The sequence below is a fragment of the Trichomycterus rosablanca genome, chromosome 16, assembly GCF_030014385.1.
Source record: "Trichomycterus rosablanca isolate fTriRos1 chromosome 16, fTriRos1.hap1, whole genome shotgun sequence".
Taxonomy (NCBI): Eukaryota; Metazoa; Chordata; class Actinopteri; order Siluriformes; family Trichomycteridae; genus Trichomycterus; species Trichomycterus rosablanca.
This window is the reverse complement of record NC_086003.1, coordinates 6,795,174-6,819,080: the sequence shown is the minus strand read 5'-3', so window position 1 is coordinate 6,819,080 and position 23,907 is coordinate 6,795,174. Positions and strand designations below refer to the sequence as shown.

General features: G+C 41.1%; 1 protein-coding gene across 5 annotated transcripts in view; it reads left to right on the top strand.

The window, feature by feature from the left end:
• Positions 1 to 7,358: 7,358 nt before the first annotated feature.
• rapgef1b (Rap guanine nucleotide exchange factor (GEF) 1b) overlaps positions 7,359 to 23,907 on the top strand; it is a 77,387-nt gene continuing 60,838 nt past the window's right edge. For all 5 annotated transcript variants that reach the window (XR_010015000.1, XM_063011460.1, XM_063011459.1 and 2 more), the window contains exon 1: positions 7,359 to 7,572. Coding sequence is in view for 4 of the 5 variants with exons in the window: in XM_063011460.1 (XP_062867530.1) it covers positions 7,545 to 7,572 (28 nt within the window). In the remaining variant the exon portion in view is untranslated. The remainder of the gene's footprint in view (positions 7,573 to 23,907) is intronic.

The following is a 23,907-nucleotide window of genomic DNA, read 5'->3' as shown; positions in this document are numbered from 1 at the left end:
GTTTGTGCCTTTAGAAGAGACGCTTTGTTCACAGTATCGCTATAAGTGATTCATTGATTCATGAGTTGATTCGTTTTTATGTGAAGCGTAAGTTTCTCTTCTCAGTTATCTCTCCGTGTTTACTGTTATTAATTAAATGTCGTGGTTTTAAATAAACACCAGCTACTACAGAACATTTTGTGTGACTCTCTTACATTAAAAAGCTTCATTAAAAAGCTTAATTAAACTGCTATTACCACAGATCTGTAACCGAGTCAGACTCGTTCCGTCTAAGCAGCTAAAAGTTTTCTAAAAGTTCAGCAGATGATCCTGAACTAACGAATTTGCTAATGAATAAACTTTTGCCTCTGATTGGCTCTGTAACGTTTTCTGTTCTCATCTACATCACAAGTAAGAACCGCTTACGATTTACCAAAGTGAACCAGGAGTTTATATAACGTGCTGATAGAATCGACTCAGATGTGACCGGGTTGAATTATCTTTTAAAAGTAAATATTACAATCAGCAAAATTACATCGTAAGAGCTTTCACGATGGTTTCTGTACGATGGTTGATGAATGGTGATGTGATGGTTGGCGCTTCGTAGCTCAAAGTCTGGATCAATCCACTGAGCTGTTAACTTAACATGGTCTTTATATATCACACGATCGGATCGGCTACTTTTAGGAAATATCGCGATCGCCGATAGCATATTTTGATTAAAAATCGGCCGATACCGATTCGTAGCCGATCGATCGTCCCATCTCTAATCTAAATGTTTTCTAAACCCAGAATATGTGGAAAACTGTCTTCTACATCTGTCTTGTGCACATTCCAATTTAAAATTTAAGTTAGGATAAAAGCCATGGCCTAATCTTAAGTGACTTATGAGGGCTTGACTAGTTGTATATAATACATTGCATCTAAAGCAAGACAACATCTTCAAGTTCTAGGTTTCTTTAGTTGTGTCAGTTTTGCACGGAGCTCCTTTACTCTTGGTGACTCTCTTGTTTTTCCAACATCAATAAAGTAGACAGTTGTTTGAATGAAAGTGTAGAAGTTACAAAGTGCACCATCATATGTTAAATTAAAAAAACAAAATGAGCTTTGAAAAGCTCATCAAATGCACTAAGAGAACCACCAGTCTGACATGGGATGAGCTTCTTGTCAAGGGCTACAGAGTAACTGTTTATCTGACCTCGGCTTCGTCCTACAGCAAGAAGGTATGGCTGTCATTTTTTTTTTGTCGAAGATGTTCTTCAATACTGTTGCAAGACTTAAAGGGGAAAAAAAACATTCCAATCATATTCAACCAAGGCCACAGCACAAAAATGTATAGCCTTCTCTTCTTAACACTTACCTTATGATACACCACAAGTCTGTCAGCAGCATCTGTAGAACTAATTTTCACAGCTCTCTTTCCCCCAGGTGGAGGTGGAAGCAGATGAATAAGCTCAAGCAGAGTGGCCATGTCACTGTCTGAGGATTAGCAAAAATAATTTTTTTGTGAGGAAAAAGTTAGTACACCCCCATTAGAGTGGATCAGGGCAATTAGAAATTAACAGAACTGCCAACATGGCCAGGTCTGACCATCCTAGCAAGTTTAGCACAAGAGCAAACCACATGATAAGTAAAGAAGTCTCCAACAATCTTACAACGTCATCATGGGACCTACAGGTACTTTGACATCAACTGTTGCAAGAACTACCTGTAGGTCCTGTGATGACATTTTAAGATTGTATTATTTGAGCCATATTCAGCAAGAACTGCGTCTCCACCTGCTTTCTGTGTTAAAGCATCATAGACCTTCTTTAAAACAAAAACAATAACACTAAGCAAAACAAGTAATTTAAAGTAAGTTTTACAAACACACAAACATATTTTATAGTACCATCTGCTGATTCTTCTACTGTTTTAGATTTTGCAGAATGCTCTGGTGTTCGGTCTACATCACTCGAAGAGCTTGATCAAGACAAAGTGTCTGTACAAGAACTGCTCTCTGCATGTGAAGGCCCAGAGTGCTGAAACAGAAGATTAACTTAGTAGTAGTGGTTGTAAAATCTAGCCCTGCTATTTCAAGTAAATGTGTCAGACAAGCTTTGTTAAGGCACAGAATAGTTTAGGCCTCCAGCACTGACAACTACTGCTTTAAGGAAAAAAATAAAATGATACTTTTATTGCTGTCTCTGATCAATAGCATCATGTCAGGTTTTGCAAGAAGTAAATCTAGCAAAATGTCCTCATCAATCTCAATTTCCGAGTCATCATAAAGGCATAAAAGTGTCTCCGTAGGAAGCCCAAACTTATTCTGAACTGAACATAACACATGCAAATTAAAATAATGTTGACAAACAAAAAATTAAGTAGAATCTAGGTGAAATTTACCCTCAGAAATGAAGTCAGCATAAGTAAATCCATCCTGAAATTTAACTTTCACCAGCATTAATAATTTACATCTGGAAGATAATATAAATACTGTTATAGGCAATAAAATAATATTTAAATTTTTTTTCTGACAAGTGTCAGTTCTGGCTCACTGTATCCTCATTCAAACAGGTTTGCATAATAAATCAAAGGGAGTAAGGTAGACTGATTGAGCTGAATGGTCAGAAAGCTGTGCTTTCCTGGGTCAGCTGCAGCTCCAGAGTCAGTCATGACGTATTGAATCGATTCATTTTAGAGAACCAATTCTTTACTAGTGATGGGTCGGTCGCGAACGATTCGGCTCTAAGAGCCGGCTCTTTAAAGTAAACGACGGGATCCGGCTCCTAATTGGGAGTCGATTCGTTTTTGTTTTTTTCGTTTTTTTTCTGTCAAAGCCGCGCACACACACACACACACACACACACACAGCGTGCACACGAACAGGAGAGAGAGAGAACTCAGCGCTTTACACAAATCAAATCACTTTATTGTCACGTTACATTAACACAGGTGTGAAAGGTGAGTGAAATGCTCAGGTGCTCAGTCCCTCCATAACAGAAAAGAGAAACAGGATCAACCTATCAAAGATGAGCTCCTTGATTTTTCTGAATGCTAATCTTCACTAAATACTTACAAATACTGTCACCTGGATGCTGATTTTTCTTTTTCTTTTGCACATTTTCATTTATATTTTGTTGAGTGATGCTTCATTGATGTTGTGTTGTTTCACTCTAGATGCTTGTTTACATTCATTACAGGAACATTCACCTCACTTGCATGTCTTTGGACTGTGGGAGGAAACCGGAGCACCCGGAGGAAACCCACGCAGACACGGGGAGAACATGCAAACTCCTTCTTGCTGTAAGGTGACAGTGCTACCCACTTAGCCACCGTGCCGTCCCACTCTAGATGCAAATTTACAAATAATTTACACAATCAGATCTTTTTGTCTAATTGTGATGGGTCTTTGTTTTTGTATTTTATAATTTATTGTCGGAGCACTCTGTTCCATGTTGAGTATATAAATAAAGCAATTTAAATAAAAAATTCATTTTACATGTAATTTGGTAATAAATTAATTTAAGCAACAAAAAAATCTAAGGAGCCACTTGGGAGCCGAAAGAGCCGGCTCTTTTTAGTGAGCCGAGCCAAAAGAACCGGCTCTCTAAAAGGAGCCGAAATTCCCATCACTATTCTTTACTACTATTTCAGTAAACATTTAAATTGGTTCGACTCGTTGCCATTCATTTTACTGAATCGGTTCTTTGAGTGTAACGTTCAACTATGTCATTTTAATATGGAATCATTATCGAACCGATTCGATTCTGTGTAAAGTTGCCATGAAGTGAATCCCATCAGTACACATTCAGTGAACATTCATTTTATCGTGTGGGCAGTACTACACTTCACATTTTACTCACAACGACCGACGTGGTCTCACTTCACACGCTATCAAAGATTTTTTATTTTATATTTTAGGGCCAGATTACTTATTTGCCTTTAATATGTAATCATTTTTGCACCACCTTGAATTGTGTAACCGTTACAGCCCAAAGCAGTTGGAGCTCATTTCAGCATCTTGCATTCGGTCTTAAGTGGAAATTACAAACATTAAGTGACTGACGGTTGATTTTTATTAACTTTAACTTATTCCACAACCAAGAAACCAATTTGTAAAACTTTGCTTAAGGTTATTTACTATAATACTGCTATTTAATATTAAATTACTACTTAATATAACTCAATCTAACGTACATTAAAATGGCGCAAAAAAACCCCGCTAGCAAGCTAAAGCTAGTTAGACAGACAGTATAACATTGAAATTGTCTCACACTAAATATGCTGTATGTCTAGTACTTGTCTATGTTTTGTAGAGAGAGAGAGAGAGAGAGAGAGAGAGAGAGAGAGCACTATTATACTCAGTGCACTGACAGGTGTTTAACCCTTTCATGCATGAATTATGACAACATGAATCAAGATTTTTTTGTTGTCAATTGTTTAATTTTCCTTTCAGGCTAATAAAACTACTGAACAGCTTTTTTAAATTATGTTTAAAAATATGTAATATTTATAAATATAAATATATAAATTTATGTTTCAATAATGTTATTAATTAAGAGTTATTAATGTGTTTTGAGTTTCACTGAGAGTGATATTTCGTTAACAGCCCAATGAATAGAACAATAATTTTTTAGAAATAAATAAAGTAAAATACAAACTTTTAATGATGTACAACAAATGTTATCATGTTTTAACATGTACTGGACCGGCTATGAAAACCATGAACAGTCCTGTGCCCTATCAAAACATAGAAAAAAATGAACTGGTTTGTATGTAAAATCTATTTACAATACAATAGCAAAGCAGCCAGGGCACAAAGGCACAAGACGCTTCAGGTAAATGTACGTGGTCTATTGCAGGCATAGAGCATCCTGGCATCTGTGGGCATTTTTTGCTCCCTTGAGCTAAGGCCAGTAGTTTCCAGGCCCAAGCCTGATCTCAGTACATCTCATTATGGTACTAATTGTATAAAGAACACCTTGTGATTCTTTTCTGTATATAATCACAGAGACGCAAAATTCAAAATATTAATTTAATACTATTAAAAATAGTGCAGTTTACAAAAGATATCAAACTTGAGGTGTATTTTCACCAAAATATGGATTTACAGTAAAATACATTTGGTACTTGAAATATCCCCAGAATGCATGATGTCCACTGTAGTGGACATGTGGTTAATTGTAATTTACTGCTTCAAATAAATAAATATTTGAACAATACAATGATTGTATTGCTTCTTAGATGTTGCTTTTTGTGCTCAATTTTTTTTTACCAGCAAAGATGCCTTTTAGTAGAAGAATTTTACAGAAATCCCTGAAGCAAATAAGAGTTTCTGACATTCCATCAGCTATTTTGGTTTACCATATGGTTTGTTGCACTTGAAATTGTTGGCCACATGGGTAATGATACTGGGTTGTTTGGTAGTGTCTCCTTAAAAGGCTGTCATGCATCAATAACAGAAAAACCTACGCACATAGTAAATAATAACTTTTAAAGAGCTGTCCACTGTAGTGGCCACCATGCATGAAATGGTTTTAAAAATACCAACAACACTGCTGCACTTGATACACTTATTCCACAATAACACTCATTGTTAGTGCCATGTTGTTACTGCGGTGCTGAGAATTTCCCAGCACCCAGCACCAGTACAACATTTTCGGCATTTAGCAGACGCCTTTATCCAAAGCGATTTGCAGTACTGTGAGAGAAAACAGTCTGAGCAATTGAGGGTTAAGGGCCTTGATCAAGGGCCCAACAGCTACAACTTGGCAGTGGTGGGGCTTGAACCAGTGACCTTTTGATTACCAGTTCAGTACCTTATATCATAACATTGTTTGACAAGTCTGGTGTAGTTGATGTGGATGAGAGACTGTCTGAGCACCCTGTCAGTTATGACCAGTGATGGCATAGTTACCTTGAAAAAGTAATCTGATTACTGATTACTCCTTTAAAAAGTATCTTAGTTACTTTATGGATTACTTGATTTTAAAAGTAACTAAGTTAGATTACAAGTTACTTTATTAGTTATATAATGCGGTCCGCTAATGTATCCCATAATGCAACTGGAGCTGCGTAGGCGATTGAAGCGGAATAAGAAACAAGAAAGACGCGGAAAACGGCGTCCTCTGTTCACAAGTGTAAGTAAGATAAATAAAATAATTTTTTTTAAAGACAAATAAATAACAAAAAGACGATAAATATCCTACATTTTGGCGAGTGGGGTTTGTAATAAGTCTGTAACTATGGTGATATTACGTCATCACGTCCCCACGTCATCACTTGACGTTGGTAAGATGGCGGATGTAGTACGTAGCGGTGTTGTGTGCATACTGCACACTTCTGTACTGAAAGTATGTACTTCTTTACCGGCCGAGTAGTGCATACTTCCTCCAATCTAGTGCATACTCTGTAAGCATGCGATTCCGGACGCAGCCCGTGACTTAATTGTCGCATAGGCCAGACGTCACTCCCCGAGACGCAAGAAGAAAGCAAAAATATATCTTTTTACTAAGGAAAATGACAAAAACAGTAACGCACAGTAACTTGGATAAGTAACTTTAATCTGATTACTGGATTGAAAATAGTAACATGTTAGATTACTCGTTACTGAAAAATGTGGTCAGATTAGACATCAGTGGTTATGAGGACCTATGATCCGACTTTCTTACCCTCTAACCCTGAACAGCCAATCGTTGTTCATGCAGCTGCCCAGCCTACACAGCAAAATCGCCAGTGTTGAATTTCCAGAGTTGTGTAGTGTTGATTTCAGAGTTGATGTAAATGTCCTCAACACTGATAGTGTTAAACAATGACAGACATACTGTATATATATATATCAGTTTTCATTTTATATATCAAGTTTCATTTTATATACATCAGTTTTAATTCCATATGTAAACTGTAAACTGTTTTCATTCTACATATTTCTAGTTTTATTTTATATATATTGAGTTTCATTTTATATATAACAAGTTTCATAATATATATATGTATATATATATATATATATATATATATATATATATATATATATATCAGTTTTCATTCCATATACATATACATTGAGTTTCATTCAGGGGCGAAACTACATGGGAGGTACACTGGGGCCCATGGCAAGGGAGGCTCTCCACGACATAAACTCAAACCCCCACATCTATATATTCATTCCATATATATCAGATATATATATAATATATATATATATAATATTTGTTGAGGGGGCCCAACATGTTTTTTGCACTGGGGCCCATGAGCTCCTAGTTACGCCAGTAGATCAGAGCCAAACCTTCAGGTTTCATTCCCAAAGAGTCATTTAAAATGAGTCGGTTCACTCCTGAATCACACATCAGTCCGTGTGTATGTGTGGACGAGCGTGTTGCACCGCACCGCACAGACACGGTATGTGTACACGGGACTAGGTGAGCAGGCTTTTGGTGGATAACATGCTCTATAAGAAGGTCATAACCGCTTGAAGAAGGAATTAATTATAAATAAAATCGTGTTGAAATGGTCCGGTGACGGAAGGGAGCGGTGTTCGCGTTTATCCCGGTTCTCCGTGAAACCACAAGCGCTGGGAGACCATGTCTGGAAAAATAGAGAGCAAACAGGGTGAGTAAACGCCATGAACACAAGAACACACCAATTCTCGTAAGAAACACAAACAAACACATGAGCTGTGTATTAAAATATACGTTTTTTATTAATGTTTAATAAAAAAAGGCGTTTGAAATAGAAATGACCGTTAGCTCGTGTTAGCATCGATTAGCTCTAGGGCTAAAGCCCGTGATTCACCGGACCGCTTTACCGTTCACCATACGCGTTTAAACTAGCTGTACTTGTGGTTATTTTAAATGTAATACTTTTAGTAAATAATTCTACTGTTTTTCGTGTTGTGTTATGAATATAAAAATAAATTCATATTTCATTTAGGCTGTTACTAGCCATAACCGCAGTGACCGCTGCTGTTGTCAATCTCAGTCCAGCCTGTCCAGTCCAGCCTGTCCAGTCCAGCCTCACCTCTGTAACGTGTAACGGTATTTATAGGCATTTTAGCTATTTGCCATATAATGCCAGTGAAATATATGCATAATAATACATGACTGCATGTATTATTATGACTGTCCACTGCTCCACTTACCATATAGAAGCACTTTGTAGTTCTACAATTACTGACTGTAGTCCATCTGTTTCTCTTCAATGGTCAGGACTTTCCCACGACCACTACAGAGTAGGTGTTATTTAGGTGGTGGATCATTCTCAGCAGTGCAGTGTGTTGTGCTGGTATGAGTGGATCAGACACAGCAGCGCTGCTGGAGTTTTTAAACACCTCACTGTCACTGCTGGACTGAGAACACTCCACCAACCAAATATTTCCAGCCAACAGCGCCCCGTGGGCAGCGTCCTGTGACCACTGATGAAGATCTAGAAGACGACCAACTCAAACAGCAGCGATAGATCGAACCCGGCGATCGTCTCTGAGGTTACATCTACAAGGTGGACCAACTAGGTAGGAGTGTCTAAAAGAGTGGACAGTGAGTGGACACGGTTTTTAAATACCAGCACAACACACACACACACACACACACTAACACACCACCACCATGTCAGTGTCACTGCAGTGCTGAGAATGATCCACCACCTAAATAATACCTGCTCTGTAGTGGTCCTGACCATTGAAGAACAGGGTGAAAGAATAGAGCACCAGTCCATTACAGAGCATCACACACATACACATTCACCTATTCACACCTAAGGCCAGTAAGAACAGCCCATCCAACTTGTGCTTGTTTTGGGATTTTTGGATAGGTGGGAACTGTATTATGCAATGATCGAACCCAGATCCACAGAATTCTGTTCAATAGGTTTATAGTAATTAGGAAAGCATTTTCATCATCATTATAGGAAAAGGTTTACGCTGTGTGGTGCACCTATTGCTTGATTTGGCAACCCATTCCGTTATGCCCCACTGTATGTAAAAGCTGGAAGCAGACAGTGTGGGTTCTTATTTCACTCTAGTTATTTAGTAGTTGTGTTTTAAGTTAAGATAACAGCTGTTTTGTGTGGTGTCCGTCTATTCCTGTAAGTGAGTTTCTCTTGTGACCACTTTGCTGATGCTGCTTGTTTATTTTTAACATACAATGCTTGACTTAAGACCGTCCTTTCTGAAAAAGGAAACCATTTTTCCACTTTATGGGACTTCACTTTTTGCCCTATTACTTTTCAGTTAGTTCCTGTTACATATTAAAGTGCTTATACTCAGAGATATACACCGATCAGCCATAACATTAAAACCACCTTCTTGTTTCTACACTCATTGTCCAATTTATCAGCTCCACTTACCATATAGAAGCACTTTGTAGTTCTACAATTACTGACTGTAGTCCATCTGTTTCTCTGCATGCTTTGTTAGCCCCCTTTCACCCTGTTCTTCAATGGTCAGGACCACTACAGAGTAGGTATTATTTAGGTGGTGGATCATTCTCAGCACTGCAGTGACACTGACATGATGGTGGTGTGTTAGTGTGTGTTGTGCTGGTATTTAAATACCGTGTCCACTCACTGTCCACTCTATTAGATACTTCTACCTAGTTGGTCCACCTTGTAGATATAAAGTCAGAGACGATCACTCTGTATTGCTGCTGCATCTATTGAGTTGGTCATCTTCTAGACCTTCATCAGTGGTCACAGGACGCTGCCCACGGGGAGCTGTTGGCTGGATATATTTGGTTTGTGGACTATTCTCAGTCCAGCAGTGACACTCATACCAGCACAACACACACTAACACACCACCACCATGTCAGTGTCAGTGCAGTGCTGAGAATGGTCCACCACCCAAATAATACCTGCTTTGTAGTGGTCCTGTGGGGGTCCTGACCATTGAAGAACAGCATGAAAGAGGTCTAACAAAGCATGCAGGGAAACAGATGGACTACAGTCAGTAATTGTAGAACTACAAAGTGCTTCTATATGTAGAAACAAGTAGTGTAGAAACGTTAAAAAGAAGTTTTGTCTCTTTGCTTATCGTTGTTTTTGTGCCCGTTGTGTCCAGTCTGCAAGTTTTTGAGCAGAGACATTGTGCAAGACTGTGGTTCCTGTCTGTCTGTCTGTCACTAGTGATGCTTCCTTATCTGTCTTTAAATTTAGATCTGCACTGATTTGACAGAGAATTGATGCTGGCCTTAACACTATCAGTCTAAGATCTTTCTTGTTTTTATATCTTCTTGATTGATTAAGGACTGCAATATCTCTTGAACCAGTAACTGAGCTTTATTAGGCGACTTCATCGATAATCAACAAGCTTATAGTTTCCCATCAAAATATAAAACACATTATCGAGTTTATATCAACGAGTCTTTATGCTTTATTGGATAAAGAACGGTGAATGTGGCAGCAATGCAGAACAGCAAGATGAACAACGATTGGCCTGTTGTTCAGATATGGGTGGGATTAAGCCGGACAGGGTCTCTCTCTCATAACTAATGCAATTACGACCTCTGCACAGAGATGAGAAAAGAGTGCTCTCAGGGTGTGTCTCTCCGTACACAACACTGAGCTGCACTTTCACTGTCCATTTTATCAGCTCCACTTACCATATAGAAGCACTTTGTTGTACTACAATTACTGACTGTAGTCCATCTCTTTCTCTACATACTTTTTTAGTCTGCTTTCACCCTGTTCTTCAATGGTCAGGACCCCCCACAGGACCACTACAGAGCAGGTATTATTTGGGTGGTGGATCATTCTCAGCACTGCAGTGACACTGACATGGTGGTGGTGTGTTAGTGTGTGTTGTGCTGGTATGAGTGGATCAGACACAGCAGCGCTGCTGGAATTTTTAAATACCGTGTCCACTCTATTAGACACTCCTACCTAGTTGGTCCAACGCTGAGCTGCACTGCACTCGCTAAAATGTAGGTGATAAGATGCATACGGCTGCCGCCCACGTGTCGGAAGGGGCGTGGGTTAGCTTCGTTCTCCTCAATCAGGGCAGGGATAGGCATTGGTGGGGAGGAAGCATGACACAATCGGGCAATTGGCTACTTACCTGCTTTATTCTGGTGCCACTCTTGTGGCTCAGCTGTAAATCACTAGCCCAGTACGGCTGGGATCCAGGCTGGTCGGGTGATGGAGCGATAGTCGGGTGTGTTCGTTCATTACTCTAAGTGATTCCAACTAAGCCAGACCCATCACGACCCTGACCAGGATAATGCAGTGAAATGGAATGGATATTAAATGCTCTATCTTGTTCAGGGTCACCGTGGGTCTGGTTCCATCAGGGAAACATTAGGCGCAAGGCAGGAATACCCAGGACAGGGTGCCAGTCCGTTGCAGGCCGTCTGTTTCTTTAGGAATAACAGTATCAAGTCAGTTGTTATTAATAGCTTTATAGAATTGTGTAATATGCTTTATTATAGCTAATGATGTGACAACCTGATACTGACCCAGTGAGTGTGAGTCAGTCAGTCTTTGTGTGTTTAGCTGTCACGCTGTGGTGATGTCATCTCGCTGCTCTATTACAGAATATTAAACACAAGTAATCAGCTGATGGAGAAACAGCTGATGGAAACGTCCTGACTGATTTTAATTTTGTTTTATTGACAACCCATTTTGCCTTTTATTATTTATTTATTTATTTATATTGTTTTTAAAATACAATTAAATTGAATTGAAATAAAGAAATGTATGTAATAAATTTGTTCTCCCTTTTAGCACGTCCAATTTTCTGATTGCATCACACTTCCTATCCACCAATGCCGATCCCTGCTCTGATTGAGGAGAACGAAGCTAACCCACGCCCCCCTCCGACACGTGGGCAGCAGCCGTATGCATCTTATCACCTACACTTTGACGAGTGCAGTGCAGCTCAGCGTTGTGTACGGAGACACACACCCTAAGAGCACTCTTTTCTCATCTCTGTGCAGGCGCCATCAATCAGCCAGCAGAGGTCGTCATTGCATCAGTTATGGAAGAGAGATCCTGTTCGGTTTAATCCCGCCCCTATCTGAACAACAGGCCAATCGTTGTTCATGTGGCCGCTCATCCTCAGCCGGCGAGGCAGAGCTGAGATTCGATACGATGTATTCGAGATCCCAGCTCTGGAGTTCCAGCGTGTGTTTTTACTGCTGCGCTACCTGAGCAGTCCATATTTAATATACTTAACATGTTTATATTTAATTCATATAAGTAATGTTCATTTGGGGCGCTCAGGTGGGGCACCTACACGACCAACGATAGGCTTGTTTTTTAAGGGGACTCCTCATAACTGATGCAATTACGACCTCTGCTGGCTGATTGACGGCGTCTGCACAGAGACAAGGGATAATGTGGACAGGGTGTGTCTCTCCATACACAAAGCTGATCCACATATGAACTCGCCTCGTGCAGGGGGGGAAAAATGCAGTCGGCTACTGCACACGTTTCAAAATTGGGGCAAAAAAGAGAAATGCTCATTTACATTTCCGTGCTTTTTTAAATAAGAAATATTAGAGCTTCATAAACAGTTATAAGCACTTATATTTCAGCATTTTAAACAGTAAGAGAAAGTGAATAAAATAGAATATTTAATATTTTATAACACACACACACACACACAGACAGACACACACAGACAGACACACAGACAGACACACAGACAGACACACAGACAGACACACAGACAGACACACAGACAGACACACAGTTTAGTATGTTGTTGTGATTCTGAATGTGTGTTAAAAATGCACAGCATGTGACTGCCTGCACAGGTGTTGGTTTGTTTTGTCTGTTTACTTGCTCACCTGTTGGACTGCTGTGTGTGTGTGTGTGTGTGTGTGTGTGTGTGTGTGTGTGTGTGTGTGTGTGTGTGTGTGTGTGTGTGTGTGTGGTGCATGTTTGGTGGTCTAGAGGCACTGTTAGCTGCTCTTACTCTCAGTGAAGATCGTACTATGTCACAACGTGTGTGTGTGATTTGTGATGGGGCATTGTCCGTTGTTCACTGACATCATTCGTTGTTGCTATGGATACAGTGTGGGTCCATCATCATGTCTGTGTCTGTCATGAATTTAAACACTGATGCTCCACCAGGGATTCCCATTGTAAACTCGTCAACCCGGCTTGTCCATACTGTCCCTATATATAGAGTACATTTACACCAGTTATTAGGGATGTAACGATGCACCACAAGACAGTTAAAAATCGATTCACATGTGTACCGATTCAAATCGGTTTACATGTATAATGAATCGATATTCACTTTAAACAGCAGCACTACAGGGTTGCCAGGTTCGGAATTTTCCAGCCAAATTTGTTGATTTGGAAAAGCATTTGTTTTGCACCTCAGAAATAAAAGGACATTCATTATTTAGATGAATAAAAGATAAGCACAAATACAGTTTTATTTTATTTTTTTAAAGAGAAATAATAAAAGGAAACTTTGTCATAGTTTGTCTTCAGTTTTAATTTTGTTTAAAAATCGGGAAGAAATCGTATCGTGCATCGCATCGTGGGTAGAGTGTATCGTTACATCCCTACCAGTTATACATCTCATCCACAAATGGCCTGTTTTTACAGCAGCAGGACACAAGCTACACCTGATATAACGCGTCAGTAGTTTGAAGACTCAGATCTGCTGTGTAAACACATGAAGTCAGGTACAAGGTTGGTAATAAAACCAGCAATCAAAACTGCCATTTGTGAAAAGAATTAAGCACCACTGACCAGTAGCTGTGAAGCTCATTGACCCTACTCTCCGGGTGGGAAGACCAGCATTCCTGTCTCCCCTATCAATCGTGCATTCCAGCCAGCTGTGAGTGACTGTGAGCTTGTGCTATTGGGTGTGGGCTGATATTGATCTGTCTAGTGACATTGCACAAGCAGCTTGTAAACATGAGATTAGCCGTCTCAGTCCAAGCGTGTTCTTGTCGCTTCTTTCCAGATTGGTAAAGAGGTGTGAGAGTGGCACCTTTTTAGTGGCATCTAAAAAGCAGGTTAGAAGCAGGAACAATGGGCGAGCGTAAGGATTTAATTGAGTTTGACAAGGGCCAAATTGTGATGGCTAGACGACTGGGTCAGAGCATCTTCAAAACTGCAGCTCTTGTGGGGTGTTCCCGGGCTGCAGTGGTCAGTATCTATCAAAAGTGGTCCAAGGAAGGAACAGCGGTAAACCGGCAACGGGGTCATGGGCGGCCAAGGCTCATTGATGCACGTGGGGAGCGAAGGCTGGCCCGTGTGGTCCGATCCAACAGACGAGCTACTGTAGCTCAAATTGCTGAAGAAGTTAATGCTGGTTCTGATAGAAAGGTGTCAGAATACACAGGGCATCACAGTTTGTTGCATATGGGGCTGCATAGCCGCAGACCAGTCAGGGTGCCCATGCTGACCCCTGTCCACTGCCAACAATGGGCACGTGAGCATCGGAACTGGACCACAGAGCAATGGAAGAAGGTGGCCTGGTCTGATGAATCATGGCCGGGTGTGTGTGTGTCACTTACCTGGGGAACACATGCTACCTAAAGCATAGCCATCTAATAAATGTCTCACATTAGCGTGCCGGTTCCTCCTCTACAACATCAGGAAGATTCGTCCATTTCTCTCCATGGAAGCCACTCGGATTCTTGTCCAGTCACTTATAATCTCACGGCTGGACTACTGCAACTCCCTCCTGGCAGGTGCTCCTACATCCACTATTGAACCCTTGCAGGTCATTCAAAATGCAGCTGCTCGCCTGGTTTGTAACCAACCTAATCACTGTCACATCACCCCACTGCTGCGTTCGCTTCACTGGCCTCCTGTAGCTGCCTGCATTCAGTTTAAAACAAAAATGGACCAGCCCCAAGCTACCTTCGAGGTCTAATCAAAGCCCGCTCTGTACCACGCAACCTCCGAGCCACTAGTCTCGCCCGACTTGATCCTCCACCCAGGACTCAAGGAAGACCAGCATCAAGGCTCTTGTCTGTGCTGGCACCCAAGTGGTGGAATGAACTTCCTCTGTCTGTCTGAACGTCTGAGTCTCTCGCTGTCTTCAAAAGACGAGTAAAGACCCATCTCTTTACTAAACACTTATGCTGGACGTACTTACTAACTAATGATGGTTCTAACATGGTTAAACTAGAGTAAGGTAACGTTTACTATGGTAGCACTTCTGTAAGTCGCTCTGGATGAGAGCGTCTGCTAAATGCCGTAAATGTAATACACCAGCAATTGCACTGTGACCTCACTAATCTACTCTACACACTATTTAGTATGACGGGATTGATTCGGGACACAGCACTGTGCACTCTCCGTGCAGATCTCTCATGCATTGCAAACAGCTGTCACGCAGGATCACGGTGTTTGGGATTCCCACAGTCCCACTCTGACATCCCAAGTCTCCCGGAAGTTCCGGGAGTCTCCCGCATATACATAGCGGCTCCCTGATGCCCGCAAGTCAGATAAAATCTCCCGGAATCTAGAACGAGCGGCCAAGAGCACGCAGACGACAGACTTTTTTCCCAGATCGCGTATTAAATCCGTTATCTGATATACAATCTAGCGCACTGTGTAGGGAACATAAATCAAGTGTCTAATATACTGCCTAGTGTGCTATGTAGGGAACATAAATCTATGCTCGAATATACAATCTAGTGCACTATGTAGGGAACATAATTATTTATGTAATTCACTATCTAGTGCACTGTGTAAGGAACACAAATCATCATCTAGTTATACTTTCTAGTGCACTATGTAGTGAACATGAATGAGTTATCTAATACACTATCTAGTGCACTGTGTAGGGAACATTAACCAATTGTCTAATATACTGTCTAGTGCACTATGTAGGGAACATAAATTCACATCTAAAATACTATCTAGTGCACTATGTAGGAAACATAAATCCATTATATGATATACAATTTAGTGCACTATGTAGGGAACCTAAATCCGTTAACTAATACGCTTCACCTAAAGCATTATGTAAGAAACATAAGTCTATTATCTAGTACATTATGTAGTGCACTAAGTAAGGAACATAAATTCTTTTCTAATATACAATCTAGTGCACTATGTAGGGAACATAAATCTATTATCTTTTACACAATCTAGTGCACTGTGTAGTACACATTAATGTGTTTGTGATGCGAACAGTCAGCTTAGTAGCTCAGTTAGCAGCTCCTAAAAGTTCTGTTATCACCCATCATCCTTTGGTGTGTGCGAGAGGTTTTTTAGCTTTTTTTTTTTGGCTTGGGGGGTCGGGGTCCAGGTCTGCGTCCGGGGGTTCCTCCCTGAAGTAAATTTTTGCAACCTGGGATGTCTGCACTCTAACACTTTGCGCCTCTACTTTCTCAAACAAACCCACTGATTTTGATCTTCTCTAGTGTAATAAGAATTGACCTTGCTGAGGAGAATGTGTGTGCGCGTGTGCGTGTGTGCGCAACATGCAGCACTTAGTCAGTGTGTGTGGGTGTACGACGGGGGTCGCCGCTTTATAGAAGTACCTGTAATGAATGGATCCTCTGAGTACTGGTGTCTCATTGTTAAACGTGTCGTCTAGCATTTAAAGCACAGAGCCAGTGTGTGTGAGTGTGTGTGTGTGTGTGTGTGTGTGTGAGTGTGCGCACAAACTGATTGTTTTACTACCTCATTATTGTAAATATTATACTTTTTATTGTTATTATTTTTGCACTGTTTTTATTAATATTTTATTCTATTCTATATTTTTTGCACATGTAACTGTTCTGTATATTTTTGTTCTTTCTTATTTTTATTGTTTATATTTCTCTGTAACTTGCTTTGGCAATACGAATGTCCTTATTTGTCATGCCAATAAAGCTTCTTTTGAGTTTGAGTGTGTGAGTGTGTGTGAGTGTGTGTGAGTGTGTGTGAGTGTGTGTGAGTGTGTGTGAGTGTGTGTGAGTGTGTGTGAGTGTGTGTTAGACAAAGTACTACTATTACTTTGAGTGTGACTAAGACACTTGTGTGTGTGTGTGTGTGTTTAAGTGCTCTGGAGAATGTTTGATTAAGGATCTGGTCTAGGGGCTCTTTAGGAACTGGGTCAGTGTTTGCATGGGCGTGTGTTTGTTTTGTGCGTATTAGATTGAAGAAACAATCGCCAGTTTGCCATTCTGCCATTCTGCCAATCGTATCCATCCAACCTAAAGTGAGGATCGAACCCAGGGTCTTTAAAACCGTGTGGCTGTCCAACACCTACTCACCTGCATCACCATGCTGTCATGTTGCCCACGTTATGTTATAAAATCTAGTGTTTGAATTGGAAATAGTGTTCAGGTACTGTATGAATATCTGTTATTTAGCTAGCCTGTATCGTTCATTGCATCTTATCATATATAAAGAATACATTGGGAGCCAAAAGTTTGAGACCACCCGCTATAATACACAGCACAGCCTAACTTAATAGTTCAATGTAAACCTAGAACATCCAGTGACCGTGCGAGGCTTCATGTTAATGAAAATACTCAACCGTGTTTTGACACGCCCCCTGTGCATCCACAGAATCGTTTGTACCCGAGTCGTGTTTTTAGCTGCTTTAGACTTCGACATCTTGGACATTTTGACTAAGCGATTGCTAACTGAATTGCCGTAGGATTGCTAGGATCGCCTCATATTGCGAATTAACCATTAAACATGAGAGGGCGGCACGGTGGCTAAGTGGGTAGCACTGCCGCCTCACAGCAAGAAGGTCCTGGGTTCGATCCCCAGGTGGGGCGGTCCGGGTGGAGTTTGCATGTTCTCCCCGTGTCTGCGTGGGTTTACTCCGGGAGCTCCGGTTTCGTCCCACAGTCCAAAGACATGCACATGAGGTGAATTGGAGTTACTAAATTGTCCAAGACTGTTCAATATAATCTTGTGTAATGAGTAACTACCGTTCCTGTCATGAATGTAACCAAAGTGTAAAACATGACGTTAAAATCCTAACACACGCGCTGTTCACCAGAGCTGAGATCTCGAATACATCGTATCGAATCTCGGCTCTGCCTTGCCGGCTGAGGCTGAGTGGCTACGTGTTGTTCAGATAGGGGCGGGACTAAGCCGGATGGGGACTCTCTCTCAGACTAGTGCGATTACGACCTCTGCTGGCTGGTTGGTGACGCCTGCACGGAGATGGGGAAGGAGTGCAGTAGAGGGTGTGGCTCTCCGTACACAGCGCTGTACTGCACTGCTCTCGTCAAATGTGGGTGATAAGATGTTCGATTGCTGTGCACGTGTCAGAGGGGGCGTGGAGCGGCCTCGTCCTCCCCAGTCAGGAGCAGGGACCAGCATTAGTGAGAGGATGATTGAAAAAATTGCATGCGCTAAATTCAAAAAATAAAAAAATCCTAATAAACAAACCAGTAAACGTGAGACACTTAATCGCTACACAAAAATAGCATATTACACGATCGTGAATTAGGTAGGACCTCAAGGCCTCCACATACTTCCTGCGAAACTATGTTCGCAATCGTTGGACGAGGCAGTACACGCCTCCGCAAGCTTACAAGCTGGCATACTTACTTGCTTACTTGCCCCCCCCTTCTCCCAATGCTGGGGACCCTGAGGCGTCCAAGGAGGGTGTATGTATTCGCCTGACGCACACTCCCACCAATGTGTGTGCAGTCCACCAGTCCATTCTTATTCCTTCATACTTGGTGGATTTGTGTTTGAGGTCGGAGCCACGCCTTGATATCTGCAGGGATTACCCAATTGTGCCTGCTATAGAGGGCAGATGTAGCCTAGTAGATAAGGTACTGGACTAGCAATCGAAACGTTGCTGGTTCAAGCCCCACCACTGCCAGGTTGTGACTGTTGAGCCCCTGACTCTGCAAGGCACTTAACCCTCAATTGCTGAGACAGTATAGGGTCACAGGATTGCAAGTCGCTTTGGATAAATGCTGAAAATATAAATATAGAGGGCGCCCAGCCGACCGGCAGCAGAGCCAGGGTTCGAACCTGGGTACCAGCGTTTCATAGTTGAATTAAGACTCTCACCAAGGATGTTGCAGCGCTGACTTGGGTGTATGTATCATTTTTTCTCAGGACTCCAGATTTAGATCCATAAACTGTAATTTGGAGCTTCAGAAACCAACACTGTACTTTTCCTCTCAGGATGAAAAGCATCTTACTATCTTAAGCTACAATAATTAGATAGTGTGTGTGTGTGTGTGTTTGTGAAAGTATGGCAGTGCTAGTTACTCTAGGCCTGTCGTTCCATCAAGGAGACAGGACAAGAACAAAGAAAATAGTCATGCTTGGAGGTTGGATAATTGTGTGTGTGTGGGTGTGTGTTGGACTAAGCCTGGCTCACTTGAGCTTTTGCAACTCTTATCCCCAACAACCTGCGATGGACGCGGAGGAAGGATGCGTTTTACTAATCCCCGCCGCCCACGTGTTTCGGTCTGGGAGCTCGTCTTTCGTATGTCGCAAGCCCAGTCCACCTCTGAGCAGTCAGTCATACGTTTAGGACTCGGTGGAACCGGGACTGTCCTAATCCGTGCATCACTGGGAAATTATGATGTAGTGGTTTACTGTTTCGGAACTTGGCTACGATTTTGATCTCGGTTTATTTTTAGGAACTTCCTCAAACCTGAGTCACTTAGGGTCATGAGACCGACAATGGAATGAGTAAGATCTCGCGCTGGATCTGGACATTTGCCTCTACCAGCTGTGTATATCAAGTCTTCTAGATTGTCTTTAAGTGGGAGCTTTTTTTGAATCTGGACCGGAGCTTTTTGGGGCACCACCATGGATTAGCTTCCTGTTTTCATATTGATTTGGACTTGCATTGGCTATTTAGTGCTACAGATGATTAATAGTGTCATCATATTTAACAGTTTACAGCTACCCTTCAATTAGATTGCATTTTTAGTTGACAATTATGGTTCAGTGTTATTTATTTTATCAAGACCACCATCAAATTGTACTTTTTTGACGGACTACCATCCTTCAGAAGCTTCTTGATATCTATACATCCATTGGAATATATCTCTTCTTCTTCTTGGAACAGAAGTCGATCAAGAAAAGCCAAACATGGGAAATACTGGCGTGAGAAACCAAGTGTTGTCAGTTGACGCTGAACAAATTTGGTTAGAAAAGCAGGACTGGAATGCAGGTAACAACCAAATCACCTAAACAAAACAGTCACATTGAAGCTGGAGCTATAAATCAGTGTCTTTGTTTGGTGTTTAATCTACAGTATATATGCTTTTAAATTTTAATTCCTCCAACAGTAAGTTTACAGACAATCAGATACCATTAAGTACCTGTTTACTCAGTACATAAGTTACATAGAACGAGGTTTATATGTAAAGTGGTGAATCAAGCACTGTGGGGTGGATTAAAATTCATAGTTCCATCATTTTCATTCATTTTAGTTTCATTACCCCTTTATCCTGGGCCAGTTTCACTGGGAAACACTGGAAGTATAGCAGGAATACCCTGGACAGGGCGTCAATCCATCACCTTGATGGATATAGCCTGTGTAGACTGTTTAGACAGCCAGCCGGCTGATAGCACAGATGACATTTAAACCCGGATCTCAGTTGTAGTGGGTTAGAGTAATAGATCACTGCACCACCCAAGTGCCCATTCAATATGACCACCTTCCTAATATTGTGTTGGTCCCCCTTTTGCTGCCAGAACAGCCCTGCAACTGTGATGCACTGTGTAATCTGACCCCTTTCTATCAGAACCAGCATTAACTTCTTCAGCAGTTTGAGCTACAGTAGCTCGTCAGTTGGTTCGGACCACACGTGCATCAATGAGCCTTGGCCGCCCATGACCCTGTCGCCGGTTTACCACTGTTCCTTCCTTGGACAACATTCGATAGATACTGACCACTGCAGATCGGGAACCCCAACAAGAGCTGCAGTATTGGAGATGCTCTGACCCGGTCGTAGTCATCACAATAATCAGTGTTATTCACTTCACCTGTCAGTGGTCATAATGTTATGCCATGCTCTAAAGCTTCTTTCTTGACTGTCTATACAGGAACGACAATAAAATCATTAATCAGAATTATTTCTATGACAGTTATTTGTCACTCTGTCTTTGCTCCTGATTCATTTCTGTGTGTCTAGACTAAAAATCTGCCCGGAATTGAACGTGAGCAAAAAGTGAACGAGTTCATCTCTACAGACGCTTTCATATTCACAGTCCATATTTTAAGCGAAGTAAAGAGGCAGTGTTAAACACCAGCAGTATTCCTGGCATTTTTTGGGACTGTGGCTTTAGTGTAACCACTTATTTAGCTCAGTCAGACTGCAGGCAGACTCATCGCATGATGAAGCTCAGGAGCAGAGAATACAGAACAGTAGATGCTCATACAAATACTGTGAATTAGCAACGTCTTAAACAATTTCAGTTTAGAGGTAAGAGGTAAATGGATGTTTATTAATAAATGAAATGAAGTTAAGCAGACAACAAAGGTTCAAACTGTCTGCAATCAAATAAAAGTCAAAGTAAATGTAAGAAACACTGCGTTTTTATTAGGGCTGTCGAAGTTAACGCGATAATAACGCATTAACGCGACCTCAATTTAACGCGATTAAAAAAATTAGTGCCATTAACGCAAATTCTAGTTCATGTTGACACTTGACTGGTAGAACCAACGTTTTAATGTCGGACTTGCCACCGTTTTTCATTTGCGGTTTGTTAACATAATGTAACCGATCGTGGTAGTGATGCACTTGCATAATAAAGAAATAAATACACGCTATATTCACAAGTTGTCGGGAGCAGAACACTTTATTACACTTAATTAACTTCTTCTTCTGTACCGAATACCGGAAAGCTGAGTCGAGCACGTTAGTTCATGCACTATGGAAGCCCCAAAGGGTCAAAACACACTCACTTCGTGTAGAAACGTCCATCAAACCATCGTCACGATACAACCACAGACAAGTCTGATACAATAACTACGCCTTATCCCACCTAAAGCACAGCTGATCTACAATGTTTGCTGATGGAGAAATTCTAACCTACAATCTGACATTTACTGCCTAGTATGTGAGTAAATAAACTCCCTTACAGTTTTCTCTTGTCCCAGCAGTTTTTAACATCAGTACATTTAGCATAAAATGTGTTCACCATTTTAATTGTAACATTTCACTTAAAAATCCTTGTTTTCTATAACATTTACACAGATTTTTTTTGATGCGATTAATCGCGATTAACTATATGAAATTCTGAGATTAATCGCGATTAAAAATTTTAATCGTTTGACAGCCCTAGTTTTTATATTATTTCCGTTTTCCATACTGTCCCAACTTTTTCTGATTTGGGGTTTCAGCACTTGTATATTTTGGTTGGACACGGTGAGGGTGGGAGGAGTAGTAATCGGTTGTGTCTGAGAGACCTTATAGTCCGGATTTAGCGCCACCTTTTTGGACGCTCAAAGAAGTTTTAAGGGGAAGAAGATTTTCATGTGATGATCATGTGAAAGCAGCGCTGCATCAGTGGCTACACGCTCAACCAAAACAGTTTTTGCTGGTGGTATTTAAAAGTTGGTACAGGGCAGTTGTAGCCTAGTGGTTAAGGTACTGGACCAGTAATCAGAAGGTTGCCAGTTCAAGCCCCAGGTTGCCAATGTTGGGCCCTTGAGCAAGGTCCTTAACCCTCAATTGCTTATATTGTATACTGTCACAACTGTTAGTCGCTTTGGATAAAAACGTCCACCAAATGCCGATGTTAAGGGCTGTTCTTGAAAGAATACTTTACTCAGCGAATTCCTTCTTCTCTCTCACTCACTGTCCCCTCTGTCTGATACACAGTGACAGCTACTGGCAGGAGTAATTATCCAACAACAACAAAAACTGCGCTTTCTCTGCACCTTCTCTGTGGACATTTTGATATTAAATTTTACAAAATATAAAGAAAACACCGGAAAAACACTGTCCGCTGTACGAATGTTCGCTCACTGTATATATATATATATTTAGAGAGAGAGAGACGGTTAGAGTAAAATTTGTTTGTATGTTAAGTTGAAACAGATCGTTCGTAACCCGAATTTGTTCGTATGGTAAACCGTTCGTAACTCAAGGGCCTACTGCACTGTAAGCACAACGAATGAATCTTTACCATAGATAAGAGCACAGCTTTCTGATTCGATTCCAATGAATCATTCATTTGAAAGAGTCATTCTCTGACTTGTTTTTATTGCTCATGTGTGAATGAGTGCGTGTAGCACAGCGCTTTTGTGCCGTTTTAAAAAGCGGTCAGTGGTAACCTGTGTATCCGAGGCGTACTCGATATATCGAATATGGTTATTTTTAATATTGTATAAAAAGTAATATCGAATATATAATGATATACCGCCCAGCCCTACGAGTAAGTGTGGCCAAAATAGTCTAGCAATTGTGTCGGTGTTCTGGGTCCAAGTCTGGATATAAATAGGAGGGTTGCGTCAGGAAGGGCATCTGGTGTAAAAACTGTGCCAAATCTGGTATGTAGACCTGGTCAGCTGTAGTAACCCCTGAATATGAAAGCAGGCCTATTTTCTATGGCCAAATAAGGGCTAGTTTGCCTACAGCTATTAAAATTACATGAAACAGTGGTATGTTTGCCAAGGTTGGAGACAAAATTCAAACTGTCACCTACAGCATAGAGGAGATTTGTCTGCATGATTAGATGTAATCCAAAATTGGTCATAATGTTTTGGCCATACTCTCGGCTTCTGGGCACCTCCTTCGTGTGTATGTGGAAATATGTGCCCTTATTCGTGCACTGACGTTAGACAAGAAGGCCTGGCTCATAATGAACACTCTTATTCATCCCAAAATGTGTTTAGTGGGGTTGAGGTCGGGCTCTTTATGCCAGGTCAGATCACTGCAGTTTTTCCACACCAGACTTGTCAAATCATGTTCACAGGTTCACACAGATGCCAGAACAAGTAGGGGCCTTTCCTAGAAGCATATAATTAACTGATTTAAATTAAATCAATGGATGTGACTGAAACACCTTTAAAATTGAAAGGGGCAGGCCACTCAGGTGGCGCA